This window comes from Lycorma delicatula, chromosome 4 (genome assembly GCF_047948215.1).
Source record: "Lycorma delicatula isolate Av1 chromosome 4, ASM4794821v1, whole genome shotgun sequence".
Lineage (NCBI taxonomy): Eukaryota > Metazoa > Arthropoda > Insecta > Hemiptera > Fulgoridae > Lycorma > Lycorma delicatula.
The window spans coordinates 49,906,688-49,925,477 of record NC_134458.1 but is presented as its reverse complement, the minus strand read 5'-3'; the positions used below and the strand labels follow the sequence as shown (position 1 = coordinate 49,925,477).

Below are 18,790 nucleotides of genomic sequence, written 5' to 3'. Positions count from 1 at the left end.
GGAAGTATGTCAGAGAATATCATTGGACTATGCTGCAGAGCGAGCTATCATGACATGCAGTGTCCACAATGTTGGTTAACATTATACAGATAAAGATGGCGGAAGAAGTGCAGGTGTGAGGAATTCCTCCTGAATTTTCCTTGGTGCTGTATTGATATCAAAGCATGTCTCACTCCAAGTTGGAGAAACCAAAAAAAGAAAAGTTTTCTCAGTACTCATTCTGGATAAATTTTATTACAAAGTTTTATTTGTCTGTTTCTAATTTAATAAAGTTAATTCCTATCAATTTTTACCTTTTTTTTTTAATTACTACTATATAGTTCTCTGGCCCATTCAAACAGAATTTTTCTAGTCATACTTAATGATTTTTCTCATAATTTGGTCCCAAAAATTTCAGTATCACATGGCTTTTTTATTTTGAAACAGAAATAAGAGTGAAAATTTTGTTAACCATAACTCAAAATTTTATTATTTTTAAACTTTGTAGTTAGTTCCTGAAGTATATTCCTTTCCTCATGAAATATCTATATGTATGCAAATATAACCAGTTTTTTTATTTTTTTACTTATAATATCTATCAGGCTAACTGACCTTCAAGTTTAATTTTTTTATTTATCTCAATTAATCCATGTTATTAAAACAGCTGTTGGCCACTCTTCCCTAATAATTTTCTACCCACATATATAGTATATTTAATACATTTTAATATTCCAATTCATTAAAACTACAAATAACAATTTAAATTCATAACCACTTTTTTGGATTTTCCCAACTGAGAATATTTATGACCATTCCATGTTAACCATATCACATAAAGACATCTTCTCAATTTACTTGTAAATCAATTTTGTGCTAAGATTTTCAATTTAATTTCTTTACTAAATTCCCACAATGAAAATGAAAGAAAAACATCTATTAATTTTCCACTTTTTTCAACTACTTTTTAACATACCTAACTTTACGGCTGTAAAATACCCCCTCCAACATTTTTCAAATGTTTTCAGTTAACGATTTACTAGTAGTACCAAGCTAAATTTTTAGAACAAAACAAAAACTTCCAAATAATTGTTGTTTCAGTCAGGAATGACTGGCACTGAAATGAAGAAGTTCTTAATTTATCCTCATACGCTGAATAAAAAAATGTACGTATTTATAATGTGCTACTTTATATTAACAAATTGCTAAGAATAATACTTTCAAAATAGCAGCTACATTCAAATGTGCCAAGTAATGCAATCAAAAGCAAAATCTGACAATCATGACACATTATTATCCACATTCTCATATACTTTAGTTTATATACATAGAGTGAAAAACATCTAAAATCACACCACATAATATATTCTTTTTCTATTAAATAATAGAACAAGTTATACTTTTGTCCACAAGTACAGAAAGAAGTTAAGAAAATTTTATCTACGAAGATGAAAGTAAAATTCATTAGTTATTACTTACTGAAACCTTAAAAAAATGCGAGGTTTATTTTTTATTTTTTGGATAAGTTATGAAAATTTTACTATGACAATAAAAGAAGTTATGAATAAATCAAAAAATAAAATGTAGTCAAAGATTATTTTCCTTAAGTTGTTCAATGTAAACAAAATAAACTTTAAAAAGTAAGTAGTAAATAAAAGAATTCTGGTTAAAACAAACTACATTCCTTACAACATGGTAATTCTGCAACAACTTGAATAAATCAGAGAACATCTTAGAAATTTAAAAGTATGAAGCAAAGTAATATGCCAATAGTTAAGACATATTTAATGAACTGGTTCCCACAAATTGCCAAAATTAAAAACATTGCTGCACTGTATTTTTTATTAGCTAATGACCATAACTGCAACAAAGCCATTTAAATAATAGTAATAAAACTGATTAGAGGAATAAGTAAAGACCTTTTACATTTACTGCAACTGTAAACAATTATTTAAACCTACAATCATCGAAAAAATATTTATACTGAATTGACAGAGAAGAGGAGCAAGCCGACTCTTTAAACTACTGGCTTATATGTGTATCAATAGTAATTTGCTGGAAACAATAGTCCAGTTATAATCATGTTGGTGCCGAGCATAATCTAATTGAAATAAATAGTCCCGTGAAGTGCAAGGTTCAAACAGTAATTCATTTATTTAATGGCTAAACACAAATATCCTGCTGAATTCCATAAAAAGATTTGCAGTGTTTATTGACTAAGTATTTTGTATGAAGGTAAACCTCAAAAATAGGTGTTGTTTCAAGAAACAGGATCAATATTCAGAACAAAAAATGCATCAATTGCCTGTCTATGATTGTAAACAATTGTAGAAAAAATTAACAAAAAAAAACTGAAACTGAAAAAAAAGATGATTTACAGTTTCAAAATTATCAAATAATTTTTCTTGCATTCACAGTGAACTTTAATTGTAGTGTAATTTTACATTTTCACACACTTTTCATTCTAAATAAATATTTTTATAAATGTGTTGGATATGTTATAATTACTTATGAAAAGTCATTAATTAATTACAGAAAAATGTGATGTATTCAGAACTGATGGTGATTTTGCCAACAAATCAATTCTTTTTTAAAATTACGGTTCAAAAATGTATGGCATCTAATTTAAGTTTATTAATTTATGATGATAATAGGTATTTAGGTATCAGTAACAAAAAAAGCTACTAATAAACTAAACTATTACTAAACTTTATACCTTAAAATTTACCAAAAAGTCTGATTCACAAAAATGCCAAAAATATATTACAAACAACAAAAAATAAATTTATTAAAAAAAATTCTTCTGATTTTTCATTCACAATTTTGTTTAAAGAAATACTGGCTCATCAATAGCTATATAAAGTATGCATGGTGTTTATTTACTTCAACAGCACATGATGTTTGAACCAACCACTGCAGTTTCAGCAAACCTGGCTTGTATTCATTAGTTTCTAATACAATTTGCCAGGGATTAACATTTTTCAATAACATCATATACAAGTATTAAAAGTATCATAATTAATATTAGAACAATCCACATAACCTCTATGATATAAAACTGATTTTTAGCTAAGCAACTAAAATATTAATTAAAAGGATACGAAGAACAAGAATATTAGGCAACTTTTGAATTGTGAAGCCCTTTGAACATTTTCGCCTCACTTTGCATTTTGAGCATGTCTGAAAACAAAACAACAGAGATGAAATAGTTTTATAGTAATTAAATAAATACAGTAAATACATATATATATGAAATATAAACCATCAAAACACAGTAATTAGAAAAGTTAAACCAATAATATAAACCAAAAACAATCATATTATAAAATATTTAAAAATTACAATAATTAACATAATATTAGAGAAGGAATTAAGAGCAATAAACAAAATTAAGTGCAACGAATGTAATATTTATATTGGTATAACAACCAATGGTATATTTATTGAATATATCATTCAAAAAAAGATTTACAGAACATTACACAGCATACAAAAACAAAAAGAGGTATATCTAATGTAGCTGACATTTATTAGAATACAAACAATATTACTGATTGGAAAAATAGTTTAGATTTTAGAAGTATGTAATAATGATAAACAATGAATAAACTCAAAAAATATTAATTTATAAATATAAAATGATGAACCAACTGATTACATTAGAAGATAATGATTTAATTAAAAAAACATAATATACAATCTAATAGTTGGCAATAATGACAAAGGAAAGTACTACATTTTAAAGATTACATCATTCAAGTACTGGACAGCAAAATCTGCATATGCATTCATAAAGCTTCAAATTTCAAAACAAAGAACAATCTAAAAAAATTAAAATTTTTTAAAAGAATTATACTATAATGTAATTATAGAATTCATTACCAACTGAAGGTGCGGGATGCCACAAAAATTGATTCTTGGAAATTAATACGGTAAGTTTAACTTATCTAATTATTGTGTTTTGGTGGTTTATATTTCATATAATATTAAATTTTATTAACACAGTGGACAATGTGTTAATGAATTATTTGAATTTTCAACAAACAATTTATATATATATATATATATATATATATATATACATACTTGGATACACACACACGTGTGATATGACACACACACACGTGTGATATGACACTAAAAGTCCATTTCCTGCATTCACATCTTCCTGCCAAACCTTTGGGAAGTAAGTGAAAAACTGATTTCAGAAAGATATTTCTTTGCTGGAAAACCTTTATTAAAGTCAAGTGGGGTTTATTAATATGCTAGCTGAGGCTACCTACAAAAGGAGAGCATCTGCTATGAAGTTTTAATGTATGTATATGACATCAGTTATATTAACTGTTATAGACTTTAATGGGCCATTTTTGTTAAACTGAGGTTGATAAAGATCCTATTTACAGATCTGTAATCTAGGCAAAAAAAAAAACAATGTGGAGAAAGGCATCACACTTAGAGAAACATTAAAAAAAAATTATTTTGTTTATCAGTGAAATCTGTCTTGTATGGCCTTTATCAGAAGAAAGATTCAAGATCTGTCCACAAAAACTACAGTTACCTTTATATAGTTTACCTCTTTACCTACCCTCAAGGTAGATTACATACCTACTTTCCAGCTATCCCCTAACTTCAACCATTGTAGGGTTCTTTAGTGATTTCCACACAACCCACAATCTACATTCTCAATTCAAATGTTATGGTGACTTAAATGAGGATGTGTTTGGTGATCAACTTGACTAAACAGATGATAATGTTAAAAAAAATTTTGTTACAAAAAATTTTTTAAATCGAGAAAAGTTTACAAAGACTTAAAATATTACAACAGAAAATGCACACCATACAATATTACATTCATTTAACACTTTTAAATAGAGCAAAACAGCAAATGAGAGATCTCAACAATGAAAAATCTGGACAGCCCTCAGTATCAAACTGACTAGGATCATGATGAAAAAGTAAATGAAATTATCAGTGAAAACTCTCAGCTGACAATCCATGAAGTGTTGAAAGTGGAGAAATATATAAGTTCATTGTATTTGATTTTGACAAAAACATTAAACATCCATCATATTTGTGAAAAAATTTGTGCTACGACTGTTGAACAAGTAGTAAAAATAAAATGCACTGTTCCCAGCTTTTAAGTAAGTCAAATGATGATAAAAACTTAATATGTAAAATGTAATAAAAGGTGATGCAAAGTGGATTTACAAGCTACTATATGTGATACTGAAACCATGAGCAATCATTACAACAAGTAAGATAACAATAAAAGATTCATTCATCATCAAGAAGTGGCTGGAGATATGAACCAGCAATTCATGAATGCTGTACCATGATGATGCTATTGCATGCATGCTAACAAAATGTAAGATAATTCTACTCTCCTGAATTCTAGTTCATGTAGCCTTTTCTCATTCAACTAAAATCAGCCTTGAATGATGGCTGTTTCCTAATGTTAAAAGAATTACAGAAATATTTGCAGTGGAATTTTGTTACATTTCACAAAGAGAACTCTAAAAAGTATCTTAGTAGTACATTAATAGTGGGAATAATTTCACTACTAACATGCTGCTGGGAACAGTGCACTATTATTAGAGCAGAACAGTACTTTAAAGAAGAAAAGCCAGAATTATATACAATTTATAAAATATAGTGCTGTAAACAATATTTGATTCCTGTATGAAAACATCTTACACATACAAATATTCACTGCAGCCATGAAATTAGGCAGGCTAATTTGCATCTAAATACCAGACACAACAGTCTAAATAAAATCAGCATATTTTGAAGCAATACTTTAAATGAATGGCTTCATACATAAAAAAAATATCAACTACATTCTAAATACCTTTATATTAAATTTCAGCAAACTCAACTCTAATATTAATGCTCAATATTTCATCTAAAACCTTTTTTTAAAAATAAATTTTAATTAACCTCGATTATATTTAAAATCATTAGCAAATAACAAATGGCAAAAGCATGCAATAAACCAGGACTCAGCATTGTTTAACTACGTGATTACAGAAAACAGTTTAATATAAATATGTTTTCAGCCAAATGTCATTCTATCTTTACTTCATACCCTTCAATTTCCAGGTTGCTACTATCTAATTTGCTCTAAGAATTGGATAGGTTGTACAAGTTGCAGTTTTACTAAATAGTTGTTTTTATATTTAAGAATTTAAAAAAGTATTTTTAGGTTTTTTTTAAGTTTTTAATTGTAAAAACAACTGACCAGTTGAACTGGCCAAGACTTATACAGCAAGCCTTACCCATACGTCACATTATAAGCAAAGGAATGAATTGTCTAAATTGACAGATATGATTTACAGTATTAAATATATTATTTTCTTCTAGGGGATAAAACATATGTGTATTTATATAATATACAGTAAAATGTTTATACTATAAGGTAAAAATGTAATAACTTTTCAATTACATATGGGGTGTGGTTCAAAAGTAAGGGCCAATGAATAATAAATAGAGAATGGCAACACTGATTAGTTCATGCAGTGCAGTAGCTTCAAGCGGTTTGTTGGGTATGTAACTGCCACACTGCCCTCAGTTCATTGTTGTTTGCCTTTGTGAGACAGTGTGTTACAATGAGTGCAGTTATAACAATTCCCATCAGTTGTGAAGTTTGATCAGTGATTATATTTCTAAATGCAAGAGGACATAATGGCTGTTGAAATTCACTGTCAATTGTTTGAAACATAAGGGCCTACTGAAATGAGTGAAGGAAAGGTGAGGCAATGGTGCTGTGAGTTTAAGGAAGGCTGTTCAAATGTTTACGACGAATAAAGAAGTGGCAGGCCTAGTGTCCAGACTGATAATCTTATTGAATGTGTGAATACAAAAGTGAAATATATCTTGTATATCAGTGAAATCTATCTTGTATGGCCTTTAACAGAAGAAGGATTCAAGAACTGTCCACAAAAACTACAGCTACCTTTATAGAGTTCTTTTTACCTACCCTCAAGGTAGATTACATACTTACTTTCCACCTATTCCCTAACTTCAACCAATTGATTTGCTTGGCATTTCTCCCGCCACCACCCCATTCGGTCGCCCTAAAGCATAAGACCGAATGTCTATGCCACAAATGGCTACTGAGCCTTGAAACAGTTTAACGACCAGTTTCCTAAATAGCTCCTAGAGCTAACCTAAAAGCGTGAGCGGAATAAGCATGGTATCATACACCACTCGCTTAAGTGTCCCAGTGCCCACTTGTCGTATATCACTAAAATGGGTAGGTGCACCCCGTCAACTACTAAAACATATATGACTATCAATAATTAAATTTAACTCGTCAAAGACAGCAATTCGTAGCCACGCATAGGCCACGCTGAATGCCAGCAAGTACCTGTCCACCATTAAAGCACTTGAGGAGACTTAATCTGGCTGGTAGCCAGCCATATCTCTTGGTTAGCTTCCTACAGCAGCGTGGTAGGAGTCTTTTTCCTTACGCAAACTACTGATGTCGGTTGAACAAAGCAACAGCATCAAGAAACTCCCATACAGTCCGACAATGTGGCTCTCGCCACATTGACTCGCCGCTTGTGAGTGACCAATTTTTCCCTTGACCTCTATGTTCCAGGGTGGCCAGAGATCTGGCCCCCCCAAGAGCTGGGAAGTTGAACATCATGTGTTTGTTCGACTGGACCTCCCTGCAGACACACAGCTCATCAGCTGCCAGACGGAACTGAAATAAATATTGGTTTAACTTTAACCAATGTATAGTGTGGGGTTCTTTAGTGATAACCAAATCCACAACATTCAGCAACATTTTGTGTATTAAAAATGAACAGAGCAATGTAGCGTGTGTTGATTTTTTTAGTGCAGATACTAATGTTACTGATGACCTTGAATGAACACACTAGCATGATGTAACAATAGGACGAATCGTCAATGGCAAACTATGGTTACCATGCTTGAGAAAGCAATGTGCATACTATGGTTTCATGAAAGCAAATCTATTATTACTGTTTGCAGATGGTTTTGTTTAGAATATGGTAGTGAGCCTACTAAAAAGAACAAGAAAATCATTGCTTTAAAATTAGCAATCTTTCTCTAGGATTTCCAGAAGTTTTAAAGACAATATTGTTGAGAATTATGACTGACGCTCTAGACTATAGTAAACTGTGTGCGCAATGGTTGCCGAAAATGTTGATGAGTGCTCACAAAGATCACAGAATGACTGCTTTAACCATGAGGGAGATGAATTTTTCCCCGCATCATGAATGGTGACAAAATGTGGATTTCATATGTTAATGCTGAGACGAAGGAGGGGTGCCATACTGCTTCACCTAAACTGAAAAAATTCAAACAAATCCAGTCTCAAAGGAAGAACATGGCAACTGTACTGACCAAAGGGTGTGTGCTTTTGATTGATCTCATGGAATCTGGAACATCCATCACATCACAAGTTTATTGTGAAACACTTTCTAAACTGCACTGTGCCATTCAGAACCGATGATGGGGAACACTGAGATTACGAATTGTTTTTCTTCATGATAACACACATTCACACATGGCTGCATGCACAACAGAAACAATTTAAAAATTTGAATGGGAGATCTTTTATCATCCGCTAACAGGCCTGATCTTGCGCTCAGTGACTACCATCTCCTCCTACACCTCAAACTGGCTTACGTCAACGATTACAGAAAAGCGAAGAGTTGCAAATCTTGGTGTAAAAGTGGCTACAATCCCAGGTGGCAGAATTTATACAGTGGGTTTAAAGAATCTATTTCACAATGTCAAAAGTGTTAGGAACGAAATTGTGTTTATGTAGAAAAATAAAGTAAATATGTAAATATCTGAAACCATTAATAAATTTTTCATTTTTTCAACTGTTCTTATTTTGTTAGAAAAACCGTTACTTTCAAACCGCACAATTTTTAATAAAAAAAAAAGTTTAGTAAGTTTCATTAACCTGTTTCAGCAGATAAAGAAAAATCATTCATTAAGATTTTTTCTCCACAAATTATAATCAGATCTTCATAATAAATTCTTCAAATGTTTTAGGATAAGAAATACAAGAGATATGCATGTATACTCGGTCATACATAAATTTACTGAACTGCTTCTATGAATCTACTGTAAGCAGGGTAGCACTTGCTTTCAGGCCACAGTAACATAAAGGTTTTTAAGTCTGCCATACATAATTAAATAAAATGCACACATGGAAACAACTTCTTTACAACAATTATAATCAGTATAACAAATCAAACTAATGTATTATATTTTTTTTACTTCATATTATAATTATATTAGGTACAATTAATTTTTTTTCCCAGTGTAATATGAGGTTAAAAGTTGTAGATATCAATTTTAATTCTTGTATATACTTTTCATTTCTTATGTAAGTATGTTATTTATAGAGTAAAACCAATTTATTAATAATGTATACAAAAGTATGGTATTTTGTTCTACATATAAAAGGAAAGTGTTTAGTTATATATGTTTATTTATTTTTGTTAGACATTATTTCCTGCATCATCACACAAGACATTTTCAATATTTAGATTAGACAGGACTGATAATTAGGAAGCATATCATACAGCCTGGGAGGATTGAAGTCAGAATAAGCAAGGTATAAAATAAAGGAATATGCTTGAAATTTGTTTTAACACATCCATTTTTAATAGTAAATTCATACTTTAATTACAATAACATCAATTTTAAAGAAAAGATGCTATAAAATAGAGAAGTCCCTGTATAATACAAGTTGCTATGTCAATAACATTTTTTTTTTAATGAGGGGCAAGAGTTCAACGCACTATTATGGTGATAACAACTTATACTTTTATAACACCCACCCACCCACACCCACACACACACACACACATATATATATATATATATACACACACACACACACACACACACACACACAAAATGAATATCAATGTTAGCCTTTGATGTTCATTCATATGAATAACAAAAAGATTATTAATATGCCCTATAAGATGTAGTAATATGTATTGTTTATCAAGTATAGTTATTGATAATGGCTGTTTTAAATAAATTATTGTTGTAGTTTGCATTACATATTTAAACAGCCATTTTAAAGCAATTAAATGAATTTGTTATAAAACTGACAATAACATTTTTAGTTTTTTTTGGAGGGCATTTTTATAATACACAAGTTTAATTTAAAAAAAAGAATAAATTAAAAATAATTAGTTTTTGATTGTAACAACATTAACAATTTTTAAAACTATGTTAAAAGATTAATATACAGGATGAACATAAATTTTTCTGTGCATTTTAAAGGTTAATAAAAACGAACAAAGCAATGTAGCTTGCATTGATTTTTTTTACTGTAGGTACTAACATTACTGATGACCTTGACTGAACACGTTAGCATGATGTAACAATAGGACGAATTGTCAAATGCAAACTATAGTTACCATGCAGGAGAAAGCAATGTGCATGGTATGGTTTCATGAAAGCAAATCTTACTACTGTTTACAATGTTTTTGTTTAGAGAATTGTTGTGAGCCTACTAATAAAGATTATTAAGTGTTAGTATCCACTGTTTAAGGATACAGGAAGTGCAGTACAAAAAAATGGAACTGACAGACCTCCTGTCTCTGAGGAAATTATGGATCAAGTAAGAGAAACTTTTCAGAGAAGCCTGTGTAAATTGACTTGTTGTGCAAGTATTGGGAATACAGCAATCGACAACTGTGAAGGTTTATACAAGCAGCTAAAACTTCATGCAGACTAAATTTAGTTGGTGCATGTAACTGATTATGATCAGGCCATTACAATTTTGCCATGAACATTTTGATAGAGTGAACAGAAATAATGCATTTTTAGAAAGAGTAATCTTCTCTGATGAAGTTACCTATCATGTTTCTGGTCACATTAACCATTATAAGTGGTGGATTTGGGATAGCGAGAACCTTCATGTCGTTTGACAAACAAAAATTGATAGCCAGAAAATTAACATTTGGTGTGCATTGACTACCAAGTGATTTTCTTCACTAAGTTCATTTTCTTCACTAAGCCAATAGTTACTAGCGCTAGTTTTCTAGATATGTTACAGGAGTATGCAGTACCACAAATTGAACATCAGCAACCCAACATTTATTTACAACAAGATGGTATATGAGGTGCTACCCCAAGATGGTATATGAGGTGCTACCCCAAGATGGTATATGAGGTGCTACCCAAAAGTTCGAGGAATTTTACCATAAAAATAAAATAGCTTACCATAACTTATAATTTCCACTGTCTCCTTCAAAGTAATTCCCTTGGGCATTGATACAGTGATCCCAGCATTTTCCCCATGATTCCATGCATCCCTGGAAGTCTGCAGGTGTAAGTGTTCAAAGCACGTTCTGCGTTTCTTCTTGAATTTTCCTCAATTGTGTTAAAATGACGGCCTTTCAATTGAAATTTTATTTTCGGAAAGAGAAAAAAGTTGCACGGGGCAAGGTCAGGCGAACAGGGTGGGTGGGGAATCACTACCGTCTTTTTGGAAGCCAAGAAATTCTGAACAGCTAGCGATATGTATGTGGGCGCATTGTCATGGTGCAAAACCCAGCTGTTACCCCACAGATCTGAACGTTTGCGCCTAATGCTTTCACGTAATCTCTTCAAAACTTCACAATAGAACATCCCATTGACAGTTTGACCAAGAGGAACAAATTCCTTATGGAAAATGCCTTTGATGTCGAAAAAAACAATCATCATGGACTTCACGTTGCTGCGAACTTGGCGTGCTTTTTTTGGCCGCGGTGAACTTGGTGACTTCCACTGGGACAACTGCTGCTTAGTTTCAGGGTCATGCCGTACACCTATGTCTCATCACCGGTTATGATAGAGGTGAAGTTAGGGTCATCTCTTGCTGAACTTTTCAATTCACTACAGACAGCTATGTGATTTTGTTTCTGGTCGTTGTTCAACAGGCTCGGTACGAATTTTGCAGCAATGCGTCTATATTCAAGTTGTCCGACAAGATGTGTTGCATGGACCCATATGACATTTGTGCAATTGCACAAACATCAAGGATTGTTTGTCTATGATCTGCAACAATAGCCTCTCGCGATGTTTCACAATGTTTTCCGGTGTTGCACTTGTTGATGGTCTTCCTGAACGCTCATTGTCATCGACTGTCGTTTGTCCATCTTTGAATCATTTGAACCACTTAAAAGTTTTACTTTTACTCATAGCATTGCCACCAAATGCTTCCACAAGCATGCGATGGGTTTCTGCACCAGTTTTTTAAGCATGAACAAAATTTGATGCAGGTTCTTTGCTCTTTAAAATCTGCCATTTAGAACTTTGCTGAAGCAGTAAAACACAACGTTACACAAACGCACGAAAGTCAACAATGTAGCCTCTCACCATCGCAGCTGTTGAAACACTGATTCACAAAAAATACTGTTAGTCACATCTAGCGGCAGCAGGTCGTACCAGCAATGGTTCAAGCGTGAAATTCAAATTCCCCAAACTTTTGGGTAGCACCTCATATACTACTACAATGGAGTTTACATGTTAGGGACTACCTACATGAACAATTTCCTCAATGTTGAATTGGTCGTGATGGACCAATTCCCTGGTCCCCTCAATCCCCCAACATTATGCCACTACACTAGATTCCTTTCTTTGGGGGTTTGTTAAAGACAGGGTGTATGCAACAAAGGTTATCGACATCAATAAACTAAAGAGAAGAATGAAACGTATAATGAACAGAATAATTCCAGATATTCTCTATAATGTGTGGCATGAAAATGAATATCATCTAGACATTTTATGCGCCACAGAAGATGTTCATGTAGAAGTTGTTTGAAGTTAATAAGTGTTGTAAGCAAAACTGTCTGAAATGTCCTGTTCAACAAGTATATTGCTTTATTTTTTTTTATTAATATCTAAAATGTACTAAATAATTTATGATCACCTGTGTGTACATAACTTATAAGAAAATACTAATAACATTTTATTGATAAACTATTTTAATTGTTTAAAAATTAAAAGCATGTGTTCCTGTTAAATATGTCAACACAAGAAAGGAAAACTTTTTTTATGTACTTCAAATATACAAAATATCATAAAAAAGAAATATTAGATTTATGGAAAAAAGGTAATTTCAGTCTTTTATTGTTCGAAAATAAATGGTAATTTCAGTCTTTATCCATGACTATCTTGGTTACAGCCTGAACTATTAGCTACTCAAATTTTCTTGTAAATATGACCAGAAATTTTGGTTTAAGTTTGTCTGAGTTGTTTTTAGGCATCACAGTTTTTCAATTCATTACTCCTGTTTTTTCTTAAAGAACAAAGAAGATTTGTTTTGTAAAAGCTTTTATAAACATCTTATCATCATTTCTTCAAAGAAAAATAGATTATTACTTGCTAAAAAAAGTAATACTTTTTAAATAAAATTTTAGATTGGATATTTAGCCAGCTACATTCGTACATTTGTGCAGTCAAGTAAATAACAGTATAGAGTTTTGTAAAATTATTATAGAATATATAAATTTTTAACTGAAAATGGGACAGAAAACAAGAATTTTAATAAATGCTTTTCATTCTTACTACCTGTACTGAATAAGAAGTATTACTCTTATTTAAATTGAATTGACATCAGACCGTCAAAAATACTGTAATATACTGTTGTGGCTTTGACATATTTTCACAAACAGATTATACAGTTCCAGTTAATTGAAGTCTGAATATCTTCAGTGAAGTGTAATAATTACTGCAAATAATTTTTAAAATAATATAAACTGAACTACTAGGGAGAATAAATTAGTTGGCAATTAGCAATAAAAAAATGACCTTCACTTGACGTGGTTGATCTACTCTTTAGATCTTTTAAGCAGATTTATAACTTTATGGCTTTAGGTGAATGGATGATAAAATTCAAAAGTTACCTTGCAAAAAAATTAATATATTTTTACCTTGTAAAAATTACAACGATTTTTCCATTTGTTTGATTTACTTAACTTAAATGCTCATTTTTTTCATAACTTTTAACAAATAAGGGATTATAGTAAATCAAAAAATTTTAAAATAGATAAAAACCCACAAAAAAAATAGAATTACATGAATGAATTACATAATCTGTAACATATGGATTCGTAAGTATATTGAACTTCATGTATTCTCAGTAATATACCAAAATAAAATATTACTTTTGATCAGTGATATTGACTCTAAATAATCAAATTGTAAAAATATTTCTTCAAATTAACAATAAATCTGAATTCCATTAATTACTTAGAGCTCCTGTAGAGCATGTTTTAAATTATACATCAACTTTGCATTTAAGTTTGTTTTTGTATATTAAAGAGAATGCTAGAAGGAAACTAGTAATCGAACATACAAATAAAATACCAGAAAAGACGTTTCTAGAATCTTATGGAATGACACTAATTAAAAACGCTCCAGACAGCAAGGTTTTAATATCTTCTCAAATTAACAAATAAGGGTAGATTAAAAAATTTAGAAAATATACGAGTTATTTTTTTTTCAAGGTCCAATAGGTCGCGAAATAAAAACTGGCGCAAAAATTGGATGAACCTTTGCGCATATGTATTGCGCAGTGTCTCTAGTATGGCCTTCAATCATGCGATGTCACCTCATTTAGTTCTGAACGCGCAGCTAGCACGTAAACATGTCTACAACAATAGCATCTCCTGCCAAGTGTGAAGTGCGTGCGGTAATTCAATTTCTTCAGGCTGAGGGGTGTAGTGCAGCTGAAATTCATAGATGAATAAGTAATGTGTATGGTGAAACTTCAATGAGTGACAGCAAAGTGCAGGAACTTTAAAGCAGGATGTGCAGATGTTCATGATGGAGGTGGTCAGGGAAGGAAGCGAGAGTCAACCGATGATCTCGTTGAGCGAGTGGATGAGGCAATTCGAGAAAATCGTCGGTTCAAAATTTCTGTATTGAGCGATTCGTTTCCTGAAATTTCAAGGTCAGCTCTCTACACCATTATGAGTGAGAGACTTCAGTACCGCAAACTGTGTGCGAGATGGGTTCCCAAGATGCTGTCCGACCATCACAAAACAATGAGAATGGACGCCTCCCTAACGTTTCTCCAGCACTACCACAATGAAGGAGAAGATTTTTTAAACAAAACTGTCATAGGGGATGAGACATGGGTCCATTTCGAAACTGAAGAAACAAAATAACAATCCAAACAGTGGATGCATTTTCAATCTCCCAGTAAACCAAAGAAGTTCAAGCGAACCTCCTCCAACAGAAAGTGTACGGCTACTGTGTTCTGGGACCGGAATGAAGTTCTCTTGGTGGAATTCATGGATCGTGGCACGACCATCACCGCAGCCTCATACTGTGTGACTCTTCAACGTTTACGAAGGGCAATTCAGAATAAGCGGAGAGGAATGTTGTCATCAGGCATTGTCTTTCTCCATGACAATACTTGGCCGCACACTGCAGCTGTAACAAAGAAGCTCCTGCAGTGTTTTCGTTGGGAAGTGTTTAATCACCCACCATGCAGCCCGGACTTGGCTCCACCCGATTTTCATCTCTTTGCTCACATGAAATGCTGGCCAGGAGGACAACATTTTGGCACAGACATCAAGCTGCAGACCAGCGTAGAAACATGGCTGAAAACATAGGCGGCTCCGTTCTATGACAAGGGTATTGGAAAGTTGATACCACGCTACGACAAATGTCTAATTCGGAGTGGCGACTATGTAGAGAAATAGCGTAACTATGTAATTACGTGTTACAATTAAAAAATTTTTTATTTTCACTGTGGCTTTAATTTCGTGACCGATCGGACCTTGAAAAAAAAATAACCCTCGTATTTATTGAATATCTGTTTATAGCTGACTATAACATGTAAAAATAATTTTTTTTAAAAATAATCAATATTTTTATGGTTTTAGACTTTCTGAGTTTTTTTTTATAACGTGTGTCTCGGTTATTAAGACATTATCTTATCTTAATGCATTTTTTAACATATTTTCCAGCATACTTAATTAATGTTCAGATGAATATTTTTTAATATATTTCAATTGTTACTAAATACTGCTTATAATTTTGTTTTTAAGCACCTGTCAATATATTAACAAGTCATATATAAATAAAATATGCAAGCATGCGCATGCCCACACCCCCCCACACACACGCACACAAAACCAAGTAATAGTAACTAGATAGTTCTTGTACTTAGTTAAAACATTAACAATAACAGTGTTAATGGTTTGCCAGTAATTAAAATGTATATATTATTATTTTTTGGAATTGTTAATCACTTAGCACTGCCCTTACTTTGTGATTATCATATTTCTTATTTTTTAAATGAGTTTTCAATAAAATAACATGGAACAGAACAAATTTAATTTGATATAAAGCACAATTATAGACAATATATTTTGGATTTATAAAACATGAAAGCACCAACTCAAATGTTCCTTTCATTAGTAAAACTATACAAGTAGAAGAATTTTGTTTTTATCTAGAAAAATCACAAAGCATAGGCTAAGTTAGAAAGGTATTAAAAGCTCATTAACACAATAAAGGAGAACAGGACTACAGGTTCTCCTACTCTAGTTCCCAGCTAGTATCAAGTATATATAAAAAAAAAAATAGAGGAAATACTTTAAAATTAAGGGGTAGAAATGACTATAACACATAAAAAGAAAGATATAGCAAGAAAAGTATAGAGGTTTTGAATTGCAATGTCGAAGAGAAAGAGGTGGATTGATAAAGTTTGACCTGAAAAGGTCTCATGATTAATAGGAGAAAAAAATTTGTGGTGGGTTATAAGATAATTTTGGAAATAGAAATAGGCTGATTGACTATATTAAAATGGCCAGATTAAGCTATTCTAGTAAAAGAGGCTAAATTCCACAGGAAAACATAAAATTAAGACTTCAGAGATAACTGATGATTTAAGATACACTAAATATGTTTGACTTAAAACATCAAAATCATCATCAGCAGGAATGGAAACTAAAACTAGAACTTGTAAAATATGATCAAAAATGTTCTGGGAGGAAATCATAATCCATTCTTCTTGCCATACTGACTCCTGTATTTTGCTTTTAACAAATTAATTTTCAACTAGTACTGATTTCTAACTTTTTATATTACAAACTGTACAATTCTTATGTTGCCTGATAACCTTCTTGTAGTAGTATTCACTATAAAATTAAATGGAAGACAATTTATCTAAGACAGCAATATTATATTGAATAAATAAATTACAATAATATTCATTGCTGTGGAACTCATGCTCTTGAAAAATATAACTGAATTGTTTACAATGCTTTCGGCTTTGTTGATCAGGCTGTATCAACCAGTACCAGCTGTTGCCATTAAAATCTACAGAAATGAGGACTATTATCCCTTTCAGAATTCATTTTAAATTTAGCCTCTTCACAAATATCCTCTGCTAAAGTCATAGCTGTACGCATTTTGAGCGGCAAATTTCTTCAGTAATTAAAATGTCTCATAATTGCTAGAGGGAGCTATTATAATAAAAGAATAAAAAAAATAACTTAAATGATTCAATATTTATCACAAAAGGGCAACATTTTTTAAAGAGAATAAGTTAAAGTTTAAGAGAAAGTTTAAACTTTAAAGTTTAAAGAGAAAAAGTTCTTTTAAAAGTTAATGGTTCCGCAGCACCTGAAACATTTCAAGAACTGTCCTGAATACTGAAGAGTGTGAAGTAAAGATAAAAAGCCAAACCGAAAGGCACATTTAATCATATCCCATATATCACGGATGTTAACCATTGTCAACTGCAGATCTTTGTACATTATTGGCATTTATTAATGATTAATAATGCAGAGTTCAATTCCCCTACACAAAATATCTTTTAAAGTAGTTTACTAAAGTAAACAGGCCATATGAAGAAGCCATCACTGCTCAAAGAAAATAAGTAATGTAGACAGACATACTTACAGGCATTTCATCTCCATCCAAAATTTCTTCTTTGGTGAAATGCTCAAGGCACTGGGAAAGACGCAAGGAACCAGTTCTAGACGGTAGAGGTAATGATAGGTCCCAAAAGACCTCGTAAGTTGTGGAACAATGACCGCAAACAGTGCATTTTAATGTAGACTTAAGCTGCCCGACGAAAAGGTCAACTATTTTGCTATTATCACAGCGTAGATATCGCTTCCAGCTCTCTAAAGCTTTCTGATTTTCACTGTAAAAAAATTTCAAGTTTTTAAAATAAATTATCAGTCAAAAAGCCTTAAAAATATCATAATTCAAAAACTATCAAATTGCAATAAAGCCAACAAGACAACTTATAACTTATAGAAAGCAATTAAGATTAAATCAGTTTAAACGTATGGATAACAAACATTATCAATAGATCAAATCATATTTGTTAATTTAATTTTTTTATTTATAAATTTAATTTTAAAACACATAAACATTAAGACACAAAGAAAAAATTTCTCATCATGGTATGCAATACGCCATATATGACAACGGAACCTCTCTAAGTTGACAATGAATTTAATCTTCTATAATAAGGAATTACTTTTTGTTGGCATCTTAACACTAATCTTATGTAGGTTTTACAACTAACTGTGATGACAAAAAATTAATAAACACTTGCAGCCATCACACATTTTTTAACAATTTTTTTTGCAGAATTGATGTTATTTTTAATTTAATATAAATTAATTTTAAATTATAGTAGCATTTCCAAGTTTATTGGAAAATACATTAAGTAACTGTAAGAGTACTTTTACTTCTGAAGGTATTGCATAGTTAAAGTTACACAATGGGGAGTTACAGTTTTTTATGAGCATCACTTTAATTAATTTAACTTATAATAATATACAGATTACTATTT

General features: G+C 31.5%; 1 protein-coding gene across 6 annotated transcripts in view; it reads right to left on the bottom strand.

The window, feature by feature from the left end:
* Positions 1–18,790, bottom strand: part of LOC142323372 (ubiquitin carboxyl-terminal hydrolase 2-like) — a 124,361-nt gene that overhangs the window by 6,177 nt on the left and 99,394 nt on the right. For all 6 annotated transcript variants that reach the window (XM_075362909.1, XM_075362912.1, XM_075362913.1 and 3 more), the window contains 2 exons: positions 17,884–18,130; positions 3,078–3,156 (listed from right to left, as the gene is read on the bottom strand). In XM_075362909.1, coding sequence (XP_075219024.1) covers positions 3,078–3,156; positions 17,884–18,130 — 326 coding nt within the window. The remainder of the gene's footprint in view (positions 1–3,077; positions 3,157–17,883; positions 18,131–18,790) is intronic.